We start from the raw sequence: 25,595 nt of genomic DNA, 5'->3' as shown, positions 1-25,595 counted from the left end.
CACTTCCGGTTGACCCGGAAATAAAGGTCAACATAAGGTCACAGTTTTCTAAGTTAATGTTTAATGTCTAAGTAGTCTATTACTGAAAAAAGTTTGAAAATCAGTTGTGTAGTTCTTGACAAATGGTCCTACTTCCGGTTGACCCGGAAGAAGAGGTCAAAATGGGGTCACGGATTTTCCCCAACAAAATTTAATGCCTAAGGAGTCTATAACTGAAGAAAAAAATTAAATCGGTTGTGTAACTCTTGAAATATGGTCTCACTTCCGGTTGACCCGTAAGTAGAGGTCAAATCGGGGTCACGGTTACCCAATGCAAATCTATCATGCCTAAGGAGTCTATTACTGAAAACAACTTTGAATTCGGCCGTTCACTTCTTGAGATATAGTGCTGCAAAGAAAAACTCATAAAAGCTTCTAATTACCATAAATTATCACGTGATGACGTCACAGTTTTAAAATTGTGTTTTTCATACTAACAAATTTCATAAGGTACACGATGGTGTGTAACTTAACCCAATCCAATGCCTTTTAAAAAAAAACTATTAGAACGTACATCGTTTTAACGAAAACCCTGAACCATCGTAGGATTCCAATGTATGCCTATTGGTTGTGTACAAATCCAATGGAGTATGTCCATAACACGGTTAGGAAAAAAAATACAATGATGCCAACATCAGGACAGCGTGGTAGACTCCCCTCAAGTAAGTCCTCAATGCAAACAGGTCCACACTGTATTGCAACCACCCATAGAGACAGTGTACAGCAATGATGCCAACATCAGGCCAGCGTGGTAGACTCCCCTCAAGTAAGTCCTCAATGCAAACAGGTCCACACTGTATTGCAACCACCCATAGAGACAGTGTACAGTCACATGAAAGCAACTGCACGCACTTTAGTGACTACATCCAGAAGTACTACGTTGTACCCATGACGGCAAGATTTTAATTTATTCGTTAATGATAGACGTCCCTTGATTGGTTTTAATGAACGGAAACCATTATTTTTAGAATCAGTGTATTTTTTGACACAAAATATCAAATTCAGGAAACAAACAGATAAATAATTTTGAAGTTATTAAGTTTTTGACCATTTAAAAGAGCCATTGTGTTTGTGCACAGACACAAAACGTGCAATACTTGACGTCATGGTGACGTCGTCCGGATTTTGAGGCCATGGAATAGTTACTACAAAGTACAAAATTGAAAAAAAAATTGCGATCGGACGTATAGTTTGTGAGATATGGCAGTCTAAAGATTGGCTAATTAAATATTCATGTCGTTATAACTTAGTTAATTAATTATTTAATTTATGCAAACTACATTTAACTGCAACTTCAAGACCTAAGCTTTAATATGATATAGGTTCTGACTCGTTTATACTAAGCCAAGTATAATTTTTGGCTGTAACAAAATGCCCTGGTTAAACCTATCGGGTTTTGACGGATACAAATAATAACTAGACATTAGGTGTTTGTGAACAAACACAAAGCTGTTCCGTGTTCTTTTGCTTATATTATGTGGTAAAATGACCAAGGAGCCTATAACTGAAAAAAAGTTTGAAATGTTGAATAGTGTCTTGAGTTATGATGCCACTTCCGGTTGACCCGAAAGTAGAGGTCGACATGGGGTCACGGTAACCTAAGGCTAATCTCCAATGCCCAAGGGGTCTAAAACTGAAGAATTTTTTTTAAATCGGTTGTGTAACTCTTGAGATATGGTCCCACTTCCGGTTAACCCGGAAGTAGAGGTCAACTTGAGGTCACAGTTTTTCAAAATTAATGTCCATGCCCCAAGGAGTCTTCACTACAGACAGTGTAAAAATTGGTCCTGCACTTCTTGAGAAATGGTGCTGCAAGGATTTTCACTGTCAATAGAGGGCGGTATATAAGATGAGTGGTCCCTAGTTGAATAATGTAAAAACTTTGCATTTGACTTGTTTGATTTGGTTGGTTTCTTGAGTTCATGCCAGTATCTTTAGAGTCCATTGCCATGTGAGAAACTACTTAATGATAAAATCCTTGTATTTGGTTGGTGGTTTGATGTTTGATCTAGTTCGAGTGGATTTTACTGAACTCGTAACCACCAAACTCTGCACCTACGATCACCATTTTCTGCTAAATGTGCATGCGCGGAATAAAATGTGCGAGCTTGGAAGCACACAAACAAAAGAAATCCCTGCTAAGCAGTGTATTTTGCTTGACGTAAGCGCAGAATTCACTGCTTCTTCTAAGCACTGAATCTTTGCTTCCAGAGCAGAGCACTACATTGGGCCCATTCGCACAAGATTTTTCGTAAGGTTTATCGTGATTCAGAACCGCAATGCATTTTGGGAATGAATATGGGGCGGTATCTACCAGTTTCTACGACTCGCGCTCGCAACGCCTATACCTTTGTGTGGGTTCAACAGCGCCCTCTCTTGAAATTTTGCGATTTGCGATAAAACCTTAATAAGCAAGTTCCCATCATGATAGGCCTGGGTGACTAGTGAAATTTACTAACTGGACTAATCGCACCTCAAACCCAACTATGACACTTGTCGAGATAAATTACGGATTCTCAAGACTTGTGCGGCAAAGTGTTGCACGTTATATTATATGTTGCGAATAGTAAGAAGCAACACAACTAAGTGTTTCACCAGACAGGTAGTCGGGTCAACGTTTGAGCACGATTATAACAGAGTAGAAAAAAATAGTATTCGCGACTCAAATAATAATTTGTAGTCGTGACTCAAACAATAATTTGTAGTCGCAACTTTAACACTAAAGCACACTAGTCGCCCCGGCCTACTTTTGCACGTAAGTAAACCACGGGTATTATCCTGCGAATGCAAATCAAATTTTTAAGTCACTGTTGTTTTCGCAGCGAAAGTTTTGCAGGAGTTGAGCACAATTAGTCAATGTAGCGTTTTTTTTATTGGGAACTGTGACGCTCAAGAACGCATTCCTTGCTAAGCTGTTAAATACGCTTAGCGTTAGCACAATTCCATGATTACGTAAGCGCTGCGATTCTTTCCCTTAAAAGCCATTGGCCCAAGACCAAACTACACTAAAGCTTTTTAAACACAAAAAGCAGCTAAACACAGCAAATACAAGTACAAGTTGTGATTCAAGGTATTCTGCTCATCTGCAATTTTTTAAAGCAAAATAATTTGCCTATTGATTATAATAAGTAGCTCTATAACATTTAGCCACTATTCTGCTCAATTTCTGCATTTTTATAAAGCAAAATGTTTTGCCTAATTATTATAAGCAGCTCTATACAAGTGACCCACTCAACCACAAGAGAAACGTCAGAATAATAAAATCGCTGTTTTTGTATTCCTGGCAAAGAGTTTTTGTATATGTCATGGTATAATTTCCGAAAAGAAAGCGAAATACTTGAACTAGTTTACGGTTATGGTCCCCGACTTCACCCGTAAAAGATTCCAAATCCCAGGCGTTCTATTTTTGTCGTCCACGCTCGTCGCCTGGAATGAACCCGGTCAACTCGGTCCCAAACTAACTCGGTCCCAGTCATACGTTGACAGTTTTTTCACTCATTTCTCAAAAACGAACCCGGTCAACTCGGTCCCAAACCAACTCGGTCCCAGTCATACGTTTTGACATTTTTTTTTTCACTAATTTCTCAAAAACTACAACACCACAGCAAGTAATATTTTAAGGGAAGCTTTCAACTATCATTATCTTCAAACTGTTTAAGTTTAGTGTAATTCTGTGGACACCATGGTATGTCGTCGTCGTCAAAAACGTACCCCTATCTATATACGCACGTTCGCTAAACGAAAACCCTATGCCTTTGTGTACGTCCAGAACTCGGTTAGGAAGTCAAGAAACAGACACTGCGCTGTGGTCCAGAACGTATGTAGAAAAACAAGAAAAAGAGACTTGAGTAGACTCCTCTCAAGAAGCCACAACTCATGATAGGTACATACGGAATCGCATTTACCACAGAGATCGTTTAACAATAAAATGGAAGCGACTGCATCCAGTTACGTTCAAACGCGTAGACTCATCTCAAGAAGTCACAACTCATGATAGGTACATACTGTACGGCATTTACCAAAGAGAATATTTCGCAATAACATGAAAGTGACTGCATCAAGTTTACAAATTAAAAATTCAAATGAAGACCACGTGGTTAATTAATGAAGAATTGTTAAACTTTTGTATTAGAATAAAGCTTAGGCTCTAAGCTTCAATTTGATATATGATTTAACTATTTTATCCTAATACTTTAGGAGTAGGGGCCTAAACAAAAACGCTGTACAAACGCTATGGGGTTTGAGGCGGAAACAAAGAATAATAATAATAATAATAATAATAATAATAATAATAATAAAAATAATAAAAATCTCGACGAAAACAATAGCTGTTCCGACTGGATCGGAACAGCTAATAATAATAATAATAATAATAACAAATAAAAATCTTGACGATTTCAATAGCTGTTCCGACCACTACGTCGGAACAGCTAATAACAAATAAAAATCTTGACGATTTCAATAGCTGTTCCGACCACTACGTCGGAACAGCTAATAAAAATCTTGACGATTTCAATAGCTGTTCCGACCACTACGTCAGAACAGCTAATAACAAAGGTAGCCGAGAACCAAAGCATCGTTGCAAACGAGTACCCGGTTCCAAAATTAACCAGGCACAAAATGCACAGGCCGACTAATTGGATGTTGTTTCAGTAGCAGTTGAATTAGCTTTAAGTTGTTTCTCCTGAACATCTTGTGATGCAGCTTTCAAAATATGTATCCCTGATACCTCACTTTGGCATCTGACAAGTTGAGACACTGTTTATGAATCTCTTTTTTCAGGGAATATTGAAACAAGGCAGAAGGAGTACATCATTCCAGGTGGGAAGAAAGGTACAGAAGACACACATAAAGGTCACACAACCCACATCCTGGCCCTCGCAATCTCAAGTGATGGTCAGTTCTTAGCATCAGGGTGTAGGAGTAAACTCATACACATATGGAATCCCAGCAATGGGGAACTGTTGCACACGTTCAGGGGCCACAGGGATACTGTGTCGGTGAGTACTTGTAGGAACCAATGGCCTCAGTTTCTTCTAGATTGTATTTAATATTGTTTAGTTTATAACTTTCAGAAAAATTGAATACGGTTTGATTAATTGGAAGGATAACGGGAAGGTAGTAAGAAAATAATTTTTCCACTTATCAATTGAAACGGATTCAAATGTTATTAAGATGGCAGAAATAGTTATTACATCAAGAACAAATGAATCCAAAAGTCTCTTGATCTTGTCAGCAATGTGGTAGATCTAAATTGCCAGCCAGCAGTGGATGGCAAAGCAGCAGTCAATGAAATATTGAACCAACTGGATTGGGTTGGTGGACTCTTTCGGAATTTATGTACTGTATTTGGTCTTGGCATCACTGGTCATTGTTTTCAAAGTTGTACAATGCAACAAAGATGACATGATCTTCATTAGTGTGTGGTACAGTGTGTGGTAATTCCTCTTGGCACACCTCACAACATTATTGTAGGCTTTGATGTGGGGAGATTACCAAGGGATGTGGTGGCGGAGAGAAATAGCCTTATATTTCAATGGTGCATCAGGCCTGGAATTACAATTTTTTTAGGGCAAGGCCACTTTGGCCTTGGATCAAGCAAAATTTTGAAGGGCACCAAGGCCAGTAGAAAGGGCACCAAGGCCAAAAGTTTCAAAATAAAGAAGGCGCGAAGGCCAGTAAGTTATCAAAGGGCGGGTAACTTACTGGCCTTATTATTTAAACAAGTAAATTAAAAAATTGGCCAGAGGTTTCCCTATGGGTAGCTAACCCAATGGAACAGTTTTTTTATGAGTAAAGATATTGATAAATCATATCTTATTCAAGATATTGATAAATCATATCTTATTCATAAAGAAACTAATCCCAAGTTAACTTTCTTGGATAGTTCTCAAATTCATATTTTACATCTTTCTCCAATCGCTCTTTTTGCGTCTTTATTTTGGCAAATTCCTTCGTAAACATTTTCCAAGAGTCATTTCATTCACCAACAATATTTTTCGTCCGTTCACAAACGGACAATACCATATATGGTCATTTTAACAACAGCGCCCTCTGTTGATCAATGGATTGTGTTAGACTGGTTCCTTGTGAAATCGGGACGTCAGATAAACGAGCGTGTGGATTGTATGCGATGCAGGTTAGCGCTAGCTTGTGCGATGACTCGAAGAGGAATCAATCTCCTGTGGGCTTGTAACGTTGAAAACCATGACTGCTGAACAGTGTTCCCTGGATTATTATTGTCGGCCGTAAGTAGTCAGCCGAAAACAAATGTTTTTGTCAATAAAAAAATCTTTGACTTAAGTAAAAAAAGGGCACGACGGCCAATGGGGAGAAAGGGCACGACGGCCAATGGGGAGAAAGGGCACGGCAGTTTTGCCAGTGAAAACGGTGTTTTTTTGAGGGGCATCATAGCCACAGGGTGTCTACAATATCTAATACCTTGGTGTTGTAGAACTGGACTTGGTGACATGCAGTTTGTCGTTGAGTGAGAGGTGCATCCATGTTTACCATCAGAAAATAATTATGTGTTGATTAAATGCAATTTCCTATAGAACACTTTCGTAATTGGAACTGAAGACTTTTCAAGAAGATTCTTAATCAGCAGACTCAAGAAGTTCAGCAACATTTCTGCTATCATTGCCATTTAGACTATCCAAGCATATATTAAACTCACTATTAAGTAAAACATGGGGTGGATTTCACAAAGTTAAGACTAGTCTTATCACGAGTTTGAAGAGTTACTTGTCCAGCCTTTATATTTGTTATCTTCCAGTACGCGCTAATCCACCAATCAGATGCTTGAACTACTAGGGGATAAAAACTACTACTTCATCTTTTTTTTCATTACACAGCGCGTATTGTGAACGTCAATGCGTCATGCTCCGTATACGGACAGTGCAAAAACTACATTCTAAACTTTGTGTGCGTGCATGCTGTTCGTCGCGAAGTAACGTTCTGAAATTTTAAACTTTGCGCATTTTACGTGAGACTGGAAAATAAATTTGTTACAACATGCGCGCTCGTGGAATACAAAAAAACATAGCTCGTCTGCAACCCATATCCAAATCGGCCTTCGGCCGTGTTGGCTATGGGATGCAGAAGCACTATATTTTTCCGTATTCGACTCGCGCTTGTGTGACTAGTCTTAACTCTTTATGAAATTAACCCCAGGTCCTTTCAATGAGCAAGTGCATCAAATAGATGAAAAAATAACTGACCACATTCCTATAGTTAGCCCATTTGTAATCGATGGGGAGGTCGGTTCTGAGAAGGAAGTTGTATTTAGGATGTCTTTGCAGAATGCCTTGTTCACTATTCTTAAGAGCCTCAGTACTAAACATGTTGTTTTGTCTTCAGGGTTTAACATTTAGGAAAGGAACACACACGTTATACAGTGCTTCACATGATCGAACTGCCAAAGTATGGAATGTCGATGAGATGGCCTATGTGGAGACCTTGTAAGTATTTTAGTTCTTAACTACTTTATTTAGAAATATTGGTGTCCACTATTGCCCTTTGACATTCATTGAACTGCAGTCCATTTAGAATAACTAGTCAATTATCATGAGTGTTTTTATTTGCAATAAAGTGAATACTTTGTGTTAACCTTTGGTTGTTTTTTTCTTACCTAAACAACAACGATATGATTTTACCAGGGATTTTGTTCATGAATGAGCATTTATAATGGTGTCCACTATTGCCCTTTGACATTCATTGAACTAATTAATTAATAATAATAATAATAATAATAATAATAATAATAAGACTTGTAATGTGCACATATCCACCCTGCTGGGTGCAGTAAAACCAAAAACAAAACAACAAAAACAAAACACAACACAAAGAAAAACAGACACAACAAAATTAGTCATTGAAAACCTGTGACATAAGATAAGTTTTGAGAAGAGACTTGAATTTTGCGGTACAAAGACAAGATCGAAGATTAAGTGGTAGAGAGTTCCGGATGTGTGGCGCGGCTGAAGAAAAAGACCTGTCACCCCATGAGTGTTGAGACTTGGGTTCAATGAGGAGAAGCATGGAACTTCATCGAAGATTCCTTGATGGAGTGTAAAATTGAAGCAGTTCAGAAATATAGTGGGGAGCCTTGCCATTAAGAGCTTTGTGGACAATGAGCATCAGCTTGAAGATGATTCGTTGAGAGATAGGGAGCCAGTGTAGTTGTTTCAGAATGGGGGTGATAGAACAGGATTTTCTAGACAGTGTCACAATGCGGGCAGCAGTATTTTTGAGCCGTTGAAGTCGGGAAATCTGGTTGTTAGGAAGACTGTAGAGAAGAGCATTGCCGTTGTCAAGACGAGAAGTAACAAATGTGTGAATGACCTTTTCAGTGGCACTTCTGTCCAAGTACTTGCGAATCTTACCTATATTCCTGATGTGATATGATGATAAACGAACAATGTTGTTGATGTGTGGCTTAAGTGTCATCGATAAATCAAAAATAACCCCTAAGTTCCGAGCTTTCAGCGAGGAAGCTATCCGAGCATCACCGATGGAGATGTATGGCACTGAAACCTTAGTTAACTGTTGACGAGACCCAAATAGAAGGGACTCTGTCTTATCTCATTTAACTTCAGGAAGTTTTGTTGTGTCCAACGACATATCTCTTGGATGCAGTTCTCAAGTCTTGCAATAGATGCATTGGCGTTTTCTTGAGAAGATTTAAACGTGATGTATAGCTGAGTGTCGTCTGCGTACACATGGTAATTCAGATTAAGCTTGGGCGATATCACGATATTATCGAATATCGCGATATTGTTTTGGAAACGATTTCGATATCGGATCGATTTGGTTTTAATCGAAATATCGATATATCGCAATATATCGCGATATATCGCAATATATCGCGATATATCGCGATATATCGCGATATCGATTAAATATCGCAATATCACGATGTATTTCCTAGCTGAGACATCTTGCACCCCATATGTTTGGAGTAAAACCAGAAGAATAGGTCATTAGAACACCTTATGACTGTCTCTTCTACAACTTTCACTTGGAGTTTGAAGACTGATGATGTCAAATTTAATTAATCGCGATTATATCGAATATCGCGATATATTGTCGGCGATATATCGTGAATAAAAAAAAACGATATCGCCCAAGCTTAATTCAGATTAAATTTCAGGATGATGTCACGAATCGGTAAAGTGTATAGCGTAAACCACTGCAGGCCGAGTACCAACCCCTGTGGCACAGAGTAGTTCAAAACAACAGGGTCGGATATCGCGGTGCCAATACACACATGCTGAGTTCTATTGTAGAGATACGATTTGCACCATGCTAGGGCTGTGTCCTCTATGCCAAGGTGATTCTGGAGCCGAGAGAGAAGGATGTTGTGATCAACAGTGTCAAAAGCAGCACTCAAGTCTAGCAGGACTAGTGCTGTAAGGTTACCATTGTCCAAGGTTACCATTATCATTGCTCACACGGACTAGTGCAGCCTCGGTCCCATGGAAAGGCTTGTATGTAGTCTTGGTTCCAAGACCATTGGTGTTGCCTGGTCACACACAACCAACGTTCCGATCTATGCACGGCAAAAACTGTACACGCTTGTAATGAACGAATGCTAGCAGGCGCTCTGTTTCTCTGATTTAGATCTCACCATGGTCTTGGATATTTGCAACGACGGGTCTTAACTTGTTTATTGTTTTTCGTCAAATCTCCCCCGACTTTCCGGTGGAGCCAATCAGAGGCTGCGTAGCGGTTGGCTCATGAATAATAATCAGTGTTGTGCATGCAGTGTACAATGCATGCAGTGCGTTGCATGACTTTTGCTATACTCTGCATGTGTGTGTGGGTATACGTTTTTATCGGAGTATAATAATATCCAGATCAGTAGGATTTGAAACTTTGCATGGTGGAAATACGATATAGAATTAAGGTTTGCGGTAACACCACAAACCTTTCTATTAATATCCAGATACAGACTTCTGCATTGCCATGATGCAGTTTGAAATGCGATCGTGGGTTATGCTCAAAATAGTATTGCTTAGCAGAAACTGGTTACTGAACCAATTTTTATTTAAATTGGAAATGTTGTAGACTTGTGGCTAGTGCCCAACTAATTTTTTGGATAGTAAAGAAATTTTGTAGAGTATTTTCTGCCAAACAGATAACTGGTGGGCCCTGTAGTGTTATTCACAGTGAAAGTTGTTTAATCTTGGGGGAAGGAAATCTTGAGGGATTCAAAAGCGTCCTTTTGATAACGTATTTTGATATGTAAGCGTAGCTGCAGATCTTGGAACGTAAGCATAGCTTGACTCGGGATTGAGAGCGTACCTTTTGATATTATAGCGTAACCTAAACGTATCTTGGAGTGTATAATAAGCGTAGCTGAGTAGCTGCGTAGCTTGGAACAAAACAATATCTTTTGGAACGTAAGCATAATATCTTGAAACGTAAACGTAGCTGCGTATCTTGAAACGTAAGCGTAACCTCACATGGGATTGAAAGCGTACTTTTTGATACTAGGAAGCAGATCTAGGAATGTAAGCGCAGCTGAGTAGCTGCGTAGCTTGGAACGTTGACATATCTTTTGGAACGTAAGCATATCTTGGAACGCAAGCGTAGCATCTTGGAACGTAAACGTAGCTGCTTATCTGGGAACGTAAGCGTAGCTTGACTTGGGCTTGAAAATGTACCTTTTGATTTTATAGTGTAACTTGAAGGAACGTAGACTTAAGCGTATCTTGGAATGTAAACGTAGCTGCGTAGCTTGGAACGTAACCATATAATATCTTTTGGAATGTAGTCGTAACCATATCTTTTGGAACAACTCATGAGAAATTGTGAATTTTGATTGCTTGTTGAGTGGCGACTACTGCTATTCAACTCACTTGGTTAATTGTGCGGCTAAGACTACGTACTATAAAAGTAGTTGTGATCAAATTCCTGCTTGGTATAACCACTTTTGTCGCTCATGACTATTCACAAAAACTTTTTACAAAACACATGCAGACGTCAGTGACACAATCTTTTAATCATTTCAGATGCCCCTTCGGCAAACAGTATGTCACAAGATGCATCTGGGGCAACGGGAGTAAGTTTCGAGACTAATATCGAAGTCGCAGTTATTTGAGGCGACTATAGTCGGTGCATAAATTCCACTAGTTGCCCAATTCAATCATTACCTCAAAAATAGCTCTTCATTCACAGAATTAAAAAATAATACTTTGTTTGACAAAATTATGCTTTGAGGGAATTTTGTTTTATCATTATTTTTATTTCAACCTTTTATAAAAAATTCTCATAATTTTTTTAAGCTACGCACACAATAACACTGTCAATATAACAAAATGCGGTATGTGACGTTTTGACATCATCAACATTACCTGAAAACTCATAACAAAAAGAAATTAGGGGGCCATTAAACAAAATGGACCATATTGGAATGTTGCGATCATAAGAAACAACGGATTCGACACCCGCAAGCTGGGAGTTCATAGTGCCCGGGATTTAACACCTCCAACCCCCACGAGACACGGCGGTACGTGATATTCCACAAGGCTTACGTTCCGATTGCTCCACGCCGTGGGGCCATACAAGCGTCCGTTGGTTACACGAATTCTCTGAATGCTAATCTTGCATTCGATTTTTTACCATTATTTACGATTTCAAATCGTCACGTATCCATAATCTGAATAGGTAGTCTATACTTGAAATTTCACTGTTTTCCTTTTAATAGGCCTAATGACCACGGAATCACTTTGAGCAAAGATTATTAAAAATAGAGCGCCGATCATATTGAACTTTGACTCGATCTAGTTTGAATAGTCATCTTCAATTCGTCACGTGATATGAATATTGCATACATTAAAAGTCATTTGCATAGTCTGGCCACGCCTTCAATTTGCAAATATCCAAGACCTTGGTGAGCACAGACATGGTGAGATCCGGAAATCAGAGAAACAGAGTGCCCGCTAGCGTTCGTTCATTACAAGCGTGTACAGTTTTTGCTCTGCATAATCGGAACGTTGGTTGTGTGTGACCGCGCAACACCAATGGTCTTGGAACCAAGACTAGCTTGTATGCTGACTGGAACACGTCGGACAGGTTGAAAGTATGAATGTGATCAGAAATACGTGATGAAACTACTCGTTCGATGACTTTTCCAAGATATTTTAAGTTTGCAATGGGTCTGTAGTTTTTGAATATCTCCTTGTCCAGGTTTGGTTTCTTGATGAGTGGCCTGATGTAGGAAACTTTGAGGCTATCGGGGAAACAACCGGAACTTAGAGATTCGTTTACAAGCTTTGTGATGTAGGGTACAAATATATCAATGTTTTGCTTTATCATGGATGTTGACACTGGATCCAGCTCACATGATTTTGAAGGAGATTTCATAATAACCCTTTGAATCTCAGCAACAGTCGCAGGCTCAAACACAGATAGTCTACACTCTGGTTGAAGATGTGGCAATGTCTGCGGCACAATGTAAGGGACTGATGAAAATGATGAGCGGATGTCTGAAATCTTGGTGACAAAGAATTTCTGGAACTCATTTGCTAAGTCCTGGTCATTGTAAGTGGATGGAAGGACAGGGGTTTTGGGTTTGAGCAACAACTTACCAATTATCTTGAAGAGCTTCTTTTGATCTCCTGAGGATTCTTGTACTTGAGATGAATAATGGATGATCTTTGCCTGGTTGATCAAATTCCTAACTACTTGACATTGGTTGCGATATTCTTGTCGTTGTATTGCCAATTTGCCATTTTTCCGCCACTTCCGCTCCAGTTGACGACAGATCTTTCTCGCTGTACGAATATCATCATTGAACCAGGAGACTTCAGTTCGGACCTTGACTGATCTCGTTTTCCAAGGTGCGTATTTATCCAAGATGTCACTGACTGTACTCTCATATTGGCTGACATAGGAATACAAGCAGTCATGATCAACTTCTAGATTTGCTAAATGAGTGCCTTATTTAGAATAACTAGTCAATTATCAGGAGTGTTTTCATTTGCAATAAAGTGAATACTTTGTGTTAACCTTTGGTTTTTATTCTTCTTACCTAAACAACAACAACATGTTTTTAACAGGGATTTTGTTCATGAACGAGCATTCATAAATACCCCAGACAGTTTCGCTACTCCTAATGGTGGAGAGTGCGTCACGTGGGGGTGTTTAAACGGTTGATAGTGACCAGCTGGAGCTGTTTATAACCGGCTGAATGAGCTGAATCTGGGGGGTTAGCTCATGCTACATGTAGACAGGGTCTTTTGTTTTTGACTAACGCTGGCTTGGCGGTCGGGGTATCATACCCACGTAAAACAGCAAGCTAGTCAGATCAATGGATATAAGAAAGTGCATCGATGATCTTAATGTCAACGCTTCTGTTTTTGGTCTAGTTTTTGCCAAACCAAACACCAAGCTTTCATCATTCAATCAGGTAACATTCAGCAACGTTGAAGATATCATCAGGAAACTACCTGTTAAAACCTGCTCCCTTGATCCTCTACCAACGTGGCTGTTGAAGAAACATATTCTTGTACTCATGCCAACCATCCTAGAGACCGTCAACTCCTCGCTGTAAAGTGGTACTTTCCCTTCCTGTCTTGGTCAAGCAACGGTTACACCTGTTCTCAAGAAACAATCATTGAGCAAAGACAGTCTTTGTATCTACAGGCCAATCTCCAATATTCGCTTTCTCGCTAAGGTCTTGGAGAAAGTTGTTGCTCATCAACTGCATGAATATATCGACCTGAATCATCTTGATAACCCGAGACAGTCTGCCTATAAAAAAAACTACAGCACTGAAACAGCTCTACAATCTTTACAGAATGACATTTCACGCGCCTTGGACGACAAGAAGGCTACATTCCTGTTGCCCCTTGACCTATCAGCAGCGTTTGATACACTTGACCATGCCATTCTAACGGAAAGACTTCACACTCATTTTGGACTCTCCAGATTCGCCTTACAGTGGTTCGTGTCCTATCTTCAGAACAGGACATGCTCCGTTGCCATTGATAATTCAAATTCTCCCCAGGTTAAACTTGAGTATGGAGTCCCACAGGGGTCAGTCCTAGGGCCCCTGCTGTTCACTTTGTACCTGCAACCGATTGCCAATATCACATGTATGCTGTCGACATACAAATATATTTTACATGTGATCCAGGTTCTCAAGACTCTATCCAAGGTGCACTCTCCAAGCTGATACATGTGGTCAAAGACATTCAAACCTGGATAACTGTCAATAAACTGCAACTCAACCAAGACAAAACGGAATTCCTGGTAGTTGCATCGCAAGCACATCATCAGAAGCTCACTGATGTCAAGTTGACACTTGGTGTTGTTGTTCTTGAACCCTAACAATCCCTTCGGATCCTTGGTGTCATCTTTGATGATCGTCTTCTTCATGATACTCAGGTGGCAAATATTTCAAGAACTGTTAAATTTCACCTCCGTAACCTGACTTTGATCCGGAAGTACCTTGATGATAGTTGTATACATGCGGCAATTCAAGCACTAGTTCTCTCAAGGTTTGACTATTGTAATAGCCTTCTCCATGGAACATCAACAAAGAACTTGCACTCGCTACTGCTCCTTTGAAATCAAGCCGCCCGTCTTATCTACAAGAAACCAAAGTACACGCATACATCACCTCTCATCCAGACATTGGCTACCAGTTTTGCAACGGATTGAATATAAGAACGCAGTACTCACTTATAAATCACTCTGTAACCAAGCTCCAACTTATCTTTGCAACCTTCTCCACACCCGCCAATCTTTGTATAATTTAAGATCCACTTCAGCTGTTGTATTGATAAGATCCACTTCAGCTGTTGTATTGAATGCCCCACAATCACGTACCAATGTAGGATCTAAAGCTTTTGCTGCAACTGGGCCAAAATGCTGGAATCGTTTTCCTCAATCTGTTCGTTTAACCAATTCCCTGAGTTCCTTTAAATTCCAATTAAAACCCACCTCTATCCTAAGTTACTCTAGATTGAATCATTGTTAATTACATTGTTTTGTCTGTAAAACATGTAGTTTATCTTTTTGTTTGGTTGCTATTGTTTTTTGTAAGCGCTTTGTATCGCTTTTGTAAAAAGCGCTATATAAGTAAGGTTATTATTATTATTATTATTATTGTTATAATGGATGATGTCATCGTCAGCCAATCACTGTGCAGGAAAACCATGCTGTTTAATGGTAAATTTTTTTTTTTTTTTTTTTTTTTTTTTTTTGAGTTTTGGACTACCAGTGGAAATCGCTGTATCCTGACTGAACTAGCTACGCTCCGGTCTCGCTTTTAACATTTCCTGGAAGAATATATGAAATAATCTACCTATACAGTAGACTATATACGGATTGGGGACTGTAGCCGACATTCATAATGGGAAAAATTTGCTGTTTTTTTGTGACCTGTTTTCTTTCTTTTCGAAGCCATTTTATACGTACAAATTTTTCTTTTTAAAATTTGAGTTGCACCGATTTTGTTCATACAAAACGACAGATATGCTCCTCATTTCAATGTACTGCTACATCATTTCTGTCAATACTTTTCAGATAAGGCCAAAAAAGACTGAATTTCAGAAGCCTTTTGGACTAATTATATTTTCAAACTGAGGTCACGCATGAAAAACTACACAAAATGCTGCAGATAAAACGTGGCAATTATGCTTATTAACGCATGGGGTGCGGATAGACTGCACCTATTGTCTTTTCATGTATTGTGGAAAATGAAGTGTAACATGGTGAGTGCTTTTGTTTGCAAGTTACACAATGGACATATCAGCCACAGGCATCCTAGGATTCCTGCCTTCAGTGATTACCTGTCAGCCACAGGCATCCATGGCTTCCAGCCTTCAATGGGTACCTGTCAGTCACAGGCATCCTTGGCTTCCAGCCTTCAATGGTTACCTGTCAGCCACAGGCATCCTAGGATTCCTGCCTCCAGTGATTACCTGTCAGCTACAGGCGTCCATGACTTCCAGCCTTCAATGGGTACCTGTCAGTCACAGGCATCGTTAGCTTCCAGCCTTCAATGGTTACCTGTCAGCCACAGGTATCCTTGGCTTCCAGCCTTTAATGGTTACCTGTCAGCCACAGGCATTCTTGGCTTCCAGGCTTCAGCGGTTACCTGTAAGCCACAGGAATCCTTGGCTTCCAGCCTTTAATGGTTACCTGTCAGCCACAGGCATCCTTGGCTTCCAGCCTTCAATGGGTACCTGTCAGTCACAGGCATCCATGGCTTCCAGCCTTCAATGGTTACCTGTCAGTCACAGGCATCCTTGGCTTCCAGCCTTCAATGGTTACCTGTCAGCTACAGGCGTCCTTGGCTTCCAGGCTTCAGTGGTTACCTGTCAGTCTTAGGCATCCTTGGCTTCCAGCCTTCAGTGGTTAGGCTTTATTAGTTTATTAAAAGTTATTACTCATCTATTGGTTTTGCAAACAAATAAAAAGTTGTTATTTCCTTGAGATAGATTTGGTCATCAGGACAGCATCACGGCCATCGATAGTTTATCTCGAGAAAGAGCAATCACGTCAGGAGGGCGGGATAATTCAATACGAGTATGGAAAGTTATTGAGGAGTCACAACTGGTGTATAATACTCAAGGGTGAGTAAGGGTAACCATAAACACTAACACTTACAGGGCTGACAAGTTGTTAAAATGAATGGGAGTAGGAAACAAGAGTAGTGGTCATGCTACAAAAATTGTTGGCTCTTTTAAAAAAGTTTAAGTGCTAAAATGTATGAGATACAAAGCTTCTTTGTGCTGTACCATTGGCACGCTTAAAATTGAACCCTGTCAGTTCATCAATGACAACAAGCCAGGTTGCAATGTAAGTTTATATAACTCAAGTTACGTCAGTGACCTCAAACTTGAGAAGTAGGGCCACAAGAGTAATAAGATGAAACATTTTCACCTTTATCGGGACCATTGTCTACAAGTTTTTCTTTTAACTGGATCCTTCTTTGTGTAACTTCTTTGGTTTTCTACTTTGGAATAAATAAACCTGAAACCCTAACCCTAATAAACCGCAAGGGAAAATGAATTGATAAAATCTGATTGAATCTTCAAATGTTTTATTCGTACTTTGGTAGAAACTCGGTATCAAACTTCCTGACCGTTTTTTTTTTTTTTTTTTTTCACGATCAGTGGTGCTGCCACTGTAGTGAGCTATATGAATGCTAAATATACATTCCATTTTATAAATAATTTATGTACAGGGGTTCTGTGGACTGTGTCAAGTTAATAAATGAGGAGCATTTCATCAGTGGAAGTGACGATGGGTAAGTTTTTTTTTTTTTTTTCTACATAAAAGTTGATCACATTATACTTTTTTGCCTCGCTGCCTTGATTGCTCAAAATAAATATTCTGCATACAACCACTTTAGTTTGTGCTTATTGTCTCTGTGTCGTTTTATCACAGTTCAATTTCCTTATGGAGTGTCTTAAAGAAGAAACCAGCGGCTGTTGTAAAAAATGCTCACTCTCCAAAGTATGACCATATCAGTAGCGATGTCTCACAAAAGATGGAAACTGTTATCTCTCATGAGGAGAACTGGATCTCATCGGTGGCGGCATTACAAAGCTCCGATCTGGTTGCTTCTGGTAAGTGTATGAAAGCAGTAAGGAAGCTGATAAGACGTTTTATTTATAGAACATTCATGAGATTCTTAAAGAAACAACATGTTATAATTTCTTTTGCACAAAGTAGTGCTGAGAACAACAAACAGCTTTTCATTAAAGAGAAAGAAAAAAAACTGGCTCTATCTGGAATAGAAGCCAAAATTAAGATTAAGGCCCCAATTGTAATTGTAGAATATTTTTTGTTTTTGGACCAGCAGGTTCTAAAGATTCCAAGATTCGTTTGTGGCAGTGTTCTGAAGGATTCCGATCTCTCATTCCCCTTGCTGGCATTGAAGTTGTAAGTTCATTTAAACCATATAAGGAAGAAACTATCTATAAATAGTAAACTTGGGGGTACACCCAAGTGTAAATCTTTTTTGTGGGGGTGCTGGCTATGAAAAGAGTCGGTATGGTCTCAACGTTTCGAACAGTATACTCTGCTCTTCTTCATGAGTGGTTGGCATTTGAGATCTTTCCATTCCAATTTGAAGGCTTTTCATTACAAGCATTGGAAAGATCCCATCTTTCTATTTCCAGATCCCAGCTTTTGTATTCCAATGATGGTTAGCTTTGGTAAGGAGGGTGAACAAGGACTATACTACAGCTGATGTACATTATGGTCTTTGTGCCAGACTTGTGTGTAACAGGCCTGTGAAATCTCCGCTTTAAAGCGGATTTCTGGGCTCCGCATTTTTCCTGTATCTTCTTTTTTTACATCCGACATAGATCATCAAGAAGCACAGAGCTGGAATTGCGATTTGATTTTGACATGTGAGTCGGGGGCTAAGCTTGGGCGATATCTCGATATAATCAAAAATCGCGATACCATTTCTTAAAGATTACCATATCTCTTGATTTTTTGTTAATCGAATTATCGGCAAATCCTGGTTTTGATGAAGTATCACAATGAGACGTCTTGCAACCACAACGGGCTGTTAAAAATAAATAAAAAAAGTCCCAGAACCAACCGCAAGATTCCCCAATTGAAAAAAATAACATCAAAGACTTTAGCGCCCAGGCGGTCTCCCACAGACACTTCAGAAGTAACACAATGTATCAATTACCTCCCCTGTGTGGGAGCCTTGTGTGCCGCCTCACTGCAGAACTGGAGACCACAATGGGATCATATTACACAAACCACAACCCATCAACAACCCATTTTGTGAATGAGAAGTCACCCATGTGCATTATGGATGCTTATTGGTTAGCTAGAATGAAATGGGCAGCATATACACACATGTAAGAACAGTCATGCGCAGTAGACACTTTAAAAGACACTTTATGTAGGTGTAACTCATAGAGCTATAACACCATGGGTAGACAGTACTCCACACAGATCCATACCTCGATTTGTTTAGAATAAAAAATTAAAATTGGGCATTGTAACATGTCAGAATTTTAGACTTTAAATATAAATTGTGATTTAATCGAACATCGTAATACTTTGTTGACGATATATCGTGGGAGAATAAAAGCAATATCGCCCAAGCTTATCGGGGCTAGACCCAGTAAAATGCTCCGCGTTTGTCTTTCATGGAAGCTGTGTTGTTAATTTTTCCGTTAGCGCGATGTCCATTATACATGTACTTCAATGTCATTGCACCAAGAGAGAATGCTTTACTAAGCTGTATTAAAAAGACAACACCTTGAGACAAGACTAGGCACACATGGTTTTCACATCACATGTCGTAAGTTTGTTGTGTGTGTATTTTTGCAACAAGTAAATAATATGGCAGTTGACCAGGACGCACCGTGCATGCGGAATACCTGTATAAGGAATGCTACAAAAATATCTTTCACAATCAGTACAGTGTAAGAATTGTGGCCTATGTTTCTGTGAATGTTTTGTCTACGATGCAGTTTAAAGCCTTACATTCGTAGTGCTGGCCCAAAATCCGGACAAGCTTGCCGATGGGCCAAAATCTGGACATTGGTTTTCTGCTTTTTTTTTCATGACCCACTCACAGGCTTGGTGTAAGTTTGGTCGACAAAAAATGGAGTATGAGAGCATTCGACTCAACTCATATGTTATTAAAGGGGTAATGGCTCATTTTAATGGTATGATGGTTGAGTGGGTGCCTAATTCAAAGCAAGGGTCTACCAGACCTATCTTATATTTAGACAATTCTAGAGAGGATCAAAAGTTGTTGTAATGTGCCATTGTTAACTTAAAAGCAGAGAGATCATATTAATAAATATGAATATTTTGTGTGGTTCCTTAAGGATTAAACACATTGCTTTGTTTTATGCGTTTATTGAAGGCTGGATTTGTGAATGCAATGCAGTTTACCAGTGACGGGAGCCTGTTAGTGGCAGGAGTGGGACAGGAGCACCGTTTGGGAAGATGGTGGAAACTCAAGCAAGCCAAGAACAATATTGTCATCATTGGACTTAAGAAGAAAGCTACCATAAAATCTGTCTAGAAAAGTCTGGTGGAGGTAGAGAGGGTAGCAAAACATGTAGATTTATGCTTTTTTAATCTTTGTTAAAGTTGCTCTGTCAAGCTAATCTTTTTTGCTGGATTGTCTGCACCCAAACCTCATTTACTGCCTATATATAGATCAGTCTAGTCCAGTTGCCACATTTGATGTGGACTCGGCCCGTGCCAGTGAGTAGTTGAGACCAAAATTAGTAACATTTATAGTCAGTCTCAATAAGAGATATTAATTAGGTCTGGTTATTCGGCCTACTGCTTATGGGCATACTCACTGGTAGAAAACAACCACTATTCAATCATGACTAATAAATGTTAATATTTGCTTTTTATAATTGGTGGATGAAAATGGAAGAAAAAAAATCAACTGAGATAAAAGCATGCTCAACGTAAACATTTTGAAGTGAAACATCATGTCAACTGATTTTACAGTTTCTGAGGTACACAACTTATTTTTTGTTTTACCCAACTTGACCACAAAAAAAAAAAAAAAAAAAAAATAGTACACCACAATTTTTATTTGTTTTATTGTCAATTTAATTATTGATCGCCAATCTACAGTTTTGGTCATGAGCTGATACAACTAAACCACACTGTATTGTATACGTTTCAAATGACATGTTTGTGATTTTTATAACAAGAAGCAACTTGTATCCATTAAACTTATACCAAACAAACCATGAACCAAACAAATAAATGCTCTGTATTGTTATCATTGTTAGTATTAGGAGTATTATTGGAATGAAACTGAGAGGCCTCTCTCTTATGCTCACCGAAATTGTTTAGAAATGTTGCTGTTGTCACATCCAGCATGCAATGATTGCCAATATTAACTTAAACTTCCAGTGATCCTTAATCCTTGATGAACGGAGTATTTTTTAATGATCTTTTGATTGTCTTCTCGGCAAGTTGCTATAATAAAACTACTCTTGGAGAATACTGTTAAATTATGGCACCTATTGTGACAGCTGAGTAACACCAAAAATATTAAGAACTTGCATGAAGATGGCTGTTGCCAAACACGATAGGTGTACTAAGACCTTTTTCGTTTCGAATGAGACCCTGTGTCTATCTTGAAGTTAAACAGCCAAAAAAGGATGATCTCAAATATATATATATTACAGTTTTCTAAAAGCTGGGGTCCATAGGAAACAAACAAAAATATAACGAGTCTCTTACCTCGCGTTAAGACATGGTAAAAATGTTTTTTTCTCCAGAACGCTCCAAGCCAAATTTCTGAAAAAGGCGGGGTAAAACGAACCACTTAATACATGACGCGTGACGTCATCGGCGGCTTAAATAGTGGGTGCGTTCGTTTAGTTTTCCTGGGTCGACCCCGTGTGTGGCTGGGTTTTTTCCCAGGACAAACGTGTGCAGATAACTACCCACGTTCGTCCTGGAAAAAAAACACGCCACACACCGGGGTCGACCCAGGGAAGCTAAACGAACGCACCCTATGGAACCTGCACACACACACACACACACATACTGGTATAGACCTGCAAGTGAGGACTCTTTTTTTTAAACTATCCAACTGAGGACTTCATTTTTTTCACACACTTACTGGTATATGCAAGCGTGGACTCCTAATGTTTACTATCTAACAGAGGAATGATTACGTGGAGGAGGTTTTTTAAGACATCATTGACTTTGAAATGCACATATAAGGAGCGGACACTGCAAATGACATTAAGTTAATATTTGAAACATATTTCTAAAGCAATTCCTTCATCAGGATAAAAGCTTACTATACAATAGTGGACCTTGAACATGAGATTACAGCCAATGGTTATAACCATACGTGTGTTTACTATACTATAGTGGACCTTGTACATGAGATTACACCCAATGGTCATTTACCCTATAAAGCGTGGACCAGTGTGTTTACTATACTAAAGTGGACCTTGTACATGAGATTACACCCAACAGTTCTGTAACCTTCGAGCATGGACCAGTGTGTACTATACTATAGTGGACCTTGTACATGAAATTACACCCGGTGGTTATTTACCCTATAAAGCGAGGACCAGTGTTGTTACTATACTAAAGTGGACCTTGTACATGAGATTACACCCAATGGTTATATACCCTATAAAGCGTGGACCAGTGTGTTTACTATACTAAAGTGGACCTTGTACATGAGATTACACCCAACAGTTCTGTAACCTTCAAGCATGGACCAGTGTGTTTACTATACTAAAGTGGACCTTGTACATGAGATAACACCCAACAGTTCTGTAACCTTTCAAGCATGGACCAGTGTGTTTACTATACTATAGATGACCTCGTACATGAGATTACACCCTATGGTTATTAAAACCTCAAAGCAAGGACCAGAGTGTTTTTTTTTTAATAAAGAACTAATCTGTTTGTTTTTTATTGAAAAAGTTGATTTGCCTCCTTGAAAATGCAAAATCAATCAAATATTCATTTTAAAATGCATTGGCAGCTACATGGATTGGTGCGCTTCCTGTAAAATAACGGTGACCCTTAGACGGGAGTTCAAAATGGCCGGGCAAATTCGAGAGCCTGGCCAGTATACTGATAATGAATACATTAATCGATTTATCAAGAATTACAATGTTGTAGCGAAAACGCCATAAACACTTTATTCAACCAATATTCAAACAATCAACGATGTGCAATAATATAACAATTATCGGATACTTTTTCACTGAATCTGAAGGGACTGAGTGTCTAGTAAAGAGTTGCATGAAATGTGCATGAAGTCTTTACTTCAAATACAAAAAGGTTCCAACATTCTGTAACATTTCAATGACATCACGAAAATACCAAGGATCATATAACATTGAAACATTTGAATAAAACATTTGGATTAACCATGTTCCAACACGCTTTAACATGTTATAACAATAGAAACATACAGTAACTTGCTAACAAATTCAAGGTATTTTACAAAAAATGAATTAAAGGTATTTAGCAAGGACCAGTTTGTTTACTATACTATAGTTGACCTTGTACATGAGATTACACACAACAGTTCTGTAACCTCCAACCTTCTTTCCATGCTACAACCTGTCAAGCGCGCCACCAGCAAAGTCGCCCCTGCAAAGTCGTCCCCTACCTGGCTCACCCCGAGCTGTTTCAAAGTCGCCCCCAAACAATGTCGCCCCCTAGCAAAGTCGCCCCCTGACAATGTCGCCCCCAGCCAATGTCGCCCCCTAGCAAAGTCGCCCCCACCCAGATTCTGAAAATAATTAAAGGCTCGCCCCGGGTTGGAACAAAGTCGCCCCCTACCCGGCTCACCCCGAGTTGTTTCAAAGTCGCCCCCAGACAACGTCGCCCCCTGACAATGTCGCCCCCTAGCATAGTCTCCCCCAGATGTTGTTCTGAAAATAATTAAAGGCAGTGGACACTATTGGTAGTTACTCAAAATAGTTGTAAGCATAAAACCTTTCTTGGTGACGAGCAATGGGGAGGTTGATGGTATAAAACATCGTGAGAAACAGCTTCCTCTGAAGTGCCATAGTTTTCGAGAAAGAAGTAATTTTCCACGAATTTGATTTCGAGACCTCAGATAAAGAATTTTGAGGTAGGTCTCGAAATCAACCATCTGAGAAGACACACCTTTGTGTGCATGTGACCATGGTGCGACAGAGAGTTTTTTATACAAAAGGTGACTCTTGAACCACTAGTTTGAATAGACACTTGGGTGGCGGCGTGTCAGACCCCCGGATCGTCCCCAATCTGTAAACCTCAGTTTTATATAGTTTTATATATATACGGTTCTTTTCAGAACCACCCCAACTCATTTAGAGATTGTTATTACATGGTGTTACCGCAAACTCTTCTATATACAGTTTTATATAGATATCAACCTCAAAGTTGGTACCGACCGCGGTTGGCGGTCGGTATGACCACCCTCTGTCAGCGCCATTATGGAGTCATCGTAAGACGTTCCATTGTCCAAATGTGGGATCTTTCTCACGACACTCTCATTGTCTGTGTGTTATTGTCCCCATAATTTTGTTTTGAGTGACAGGAAATTACTCACACTTGAATATGCTCATTTGATAAAATCTTCACTCAGCTCCCTGCAGCTGTAAGCTCCCAATTATGCTGGAGTTTTCGATAACTTGTTTAATGTAATTTTTCGTAATAATATAATAATAATGATTGATTTCAAAGCTGAGCTTTCAGATCTTTTTCTAAGTGGAATACTTGTTCTTATTTTATTTGTTTTTCATTACACTCATGAGCGTCACTGATGAGTGCTATAAAATAAGCCACTATTATTATTATTGTATCGAACTGAAACTGTGCGCCCCGCCGGTGCATTGGAGGGCCCCGCGGGATCATGGACATGATGGAGGACAACGAATGCAGCTTAGGGTATTGAAAATTGCAACAAAGAAGTGAGAAATGCTCTGAAACTATGAAAACCCTTTTGTGTTTTCCGAATGCTAACTAATTATTTGTAGGAGTTTGCACTGTGGCGCATTGAGAGGAAGTCCCATTGAAAGACGGTGATTCACATCATGATCACTAATGACCGAAATTACAATGGCCGGTTTGATCAATCACTGATCACCGAAATCGATCCTAAACAGCTCCCGGTAAAGATCAATAGGACGGTATGGTTTTGCAAAAGGGTACTCATAGTTTCAGAGCATTTCTCACTTCTTTGACTGTATGAAGACGGTATTATTCGAAAAAGGCTAGGTTGAATTTGAGGGGAAAGTTAAAAAAAATCGAGGGCGGGGAGGGTAGTTATTACGTATACAGTGTAAAGCCGGTGTCCGAGGGAACTCTGTACGCCTGAGATTTGGTCCCCAAATTAATGGGAAACTTATTATGGGCTGGAGGAGGAGGATTTACATTTGAATCTATGGGGAGCACTGCAGCACCGCGTGTTACCCAAGAGATTTTGTCCACGGCGAACTCTGTCCATAAATTACTTCTGATAGTCCCTCTTTTGAATCAACCGCCTTCAACCAATGTGTTTCTTTGTGTATTGTGTTTTATTTTATTGTAAAGAAAAAACATATATCAAAAAACATGTTGAATTTCCTTGCTGGCTTGGGAGCATCTCCGGGATCTGGACGTGTAGTACGATGAAGGACTTAAAACAAAGATTAATATTTGTATTGTGTGAAGTTATTTGTTCCAACCCAGGGCGAGCCTTAAATTATTTTCAGAATCTGGGTGGGGGCGACTTTGAAACAACTCGGGGTGAGCCGGGTAGGGGGCGACTTTGCAGGGGGCGACTTTGCTGGTGGCGAGCTTGTCAGGGGGCGAGATGACCAGCATTCATACAGTTAACGTACATGACAAACGTAGAAGCGGAGGTGAAACGGCGCCATCATGCGACGGCATGGACTGCTGCACGATCCGCTTGCGAGAGTTCTCTGCTATAATAAGCCCCACAACAAACTTGTAATAAATCATTCAAACAAAATATCAAAATTACTGCAATCAATTTGTGGTAGTATTGTAGATTAAGCCCAGGGATGTAAACAAAGGTAGTGGATGATGTTAATTAGCAACACTTTAGT

At 39.5% G+C, this 25,595-nt stretch overlaps 1 protein-coding gene across 2 annotated transcripts in view; it reads left to right on the top strand.

The window, feature by feature from the left end:
• LOC139953914 (U3 small nucleolar RNA-interacting protein 2-like) overlaps window positions 1-20,791 on the top strand; it is a 33,032-nt gene extending 12,241 nt beyond the window's left edge. The window contains exons 6-12 of one of the 2 annotated variants that reach the window (XM_071953529.1): window positions 4,822-5,039; window positions 7,399-7,499; window positions 16,494-16,628; window positions 17,243-17,305; window positions 17,446-17,627; window positions 17,864-17,943; window positions 19,907-20,791. In XM_071953529.1, coding sequence (XP_071809630.1) covers window positions 4,822-5,039; window positions 7,399-7,499; window positions 16,494-16,628; window positions 17,243-17,305; window positions 17,446-17,627; window positions 17,864-17,943; window positions 19,907-20,068 — 941 coding nt within the window. In that variant the 3' untranslated portion in view covers window positions 20,069-20,791. Of the gene's footprint in view, window positions 1-4,821; window positions 5,040-7,398; window positions 7,500-16,493; window positions 16,629-17,242; window positions 17,306-17,445; window positions 17,628-17,860; window positions 17,944-19,906 lie in introns of both variants that reach the window. The other variant, XM_071953521.1, reaches the window with a different exon arrangement.
• The last annotated feature ends 4,804 nt before the right edge of the window (window positions 20,792-25,595 follow it).

The sequence above is a fragment of the Asterias amurensis genome, chromosome 2 (assembly GCF_032118995.1).
Source record: "Asterias amurensis chromosome 2, ASM3211899v1".
Lineage (NCBI taxonomy): Eukaryota > Metazoa > Echinodermata > Asteroidea > Forcipulatida > Asteriidae > Asterias > Asterias amurensis.
Note: the sequence above shows the minus strand (reverse complement) of the source record. Positions and strands in the feature narration are given on the sequence as shown.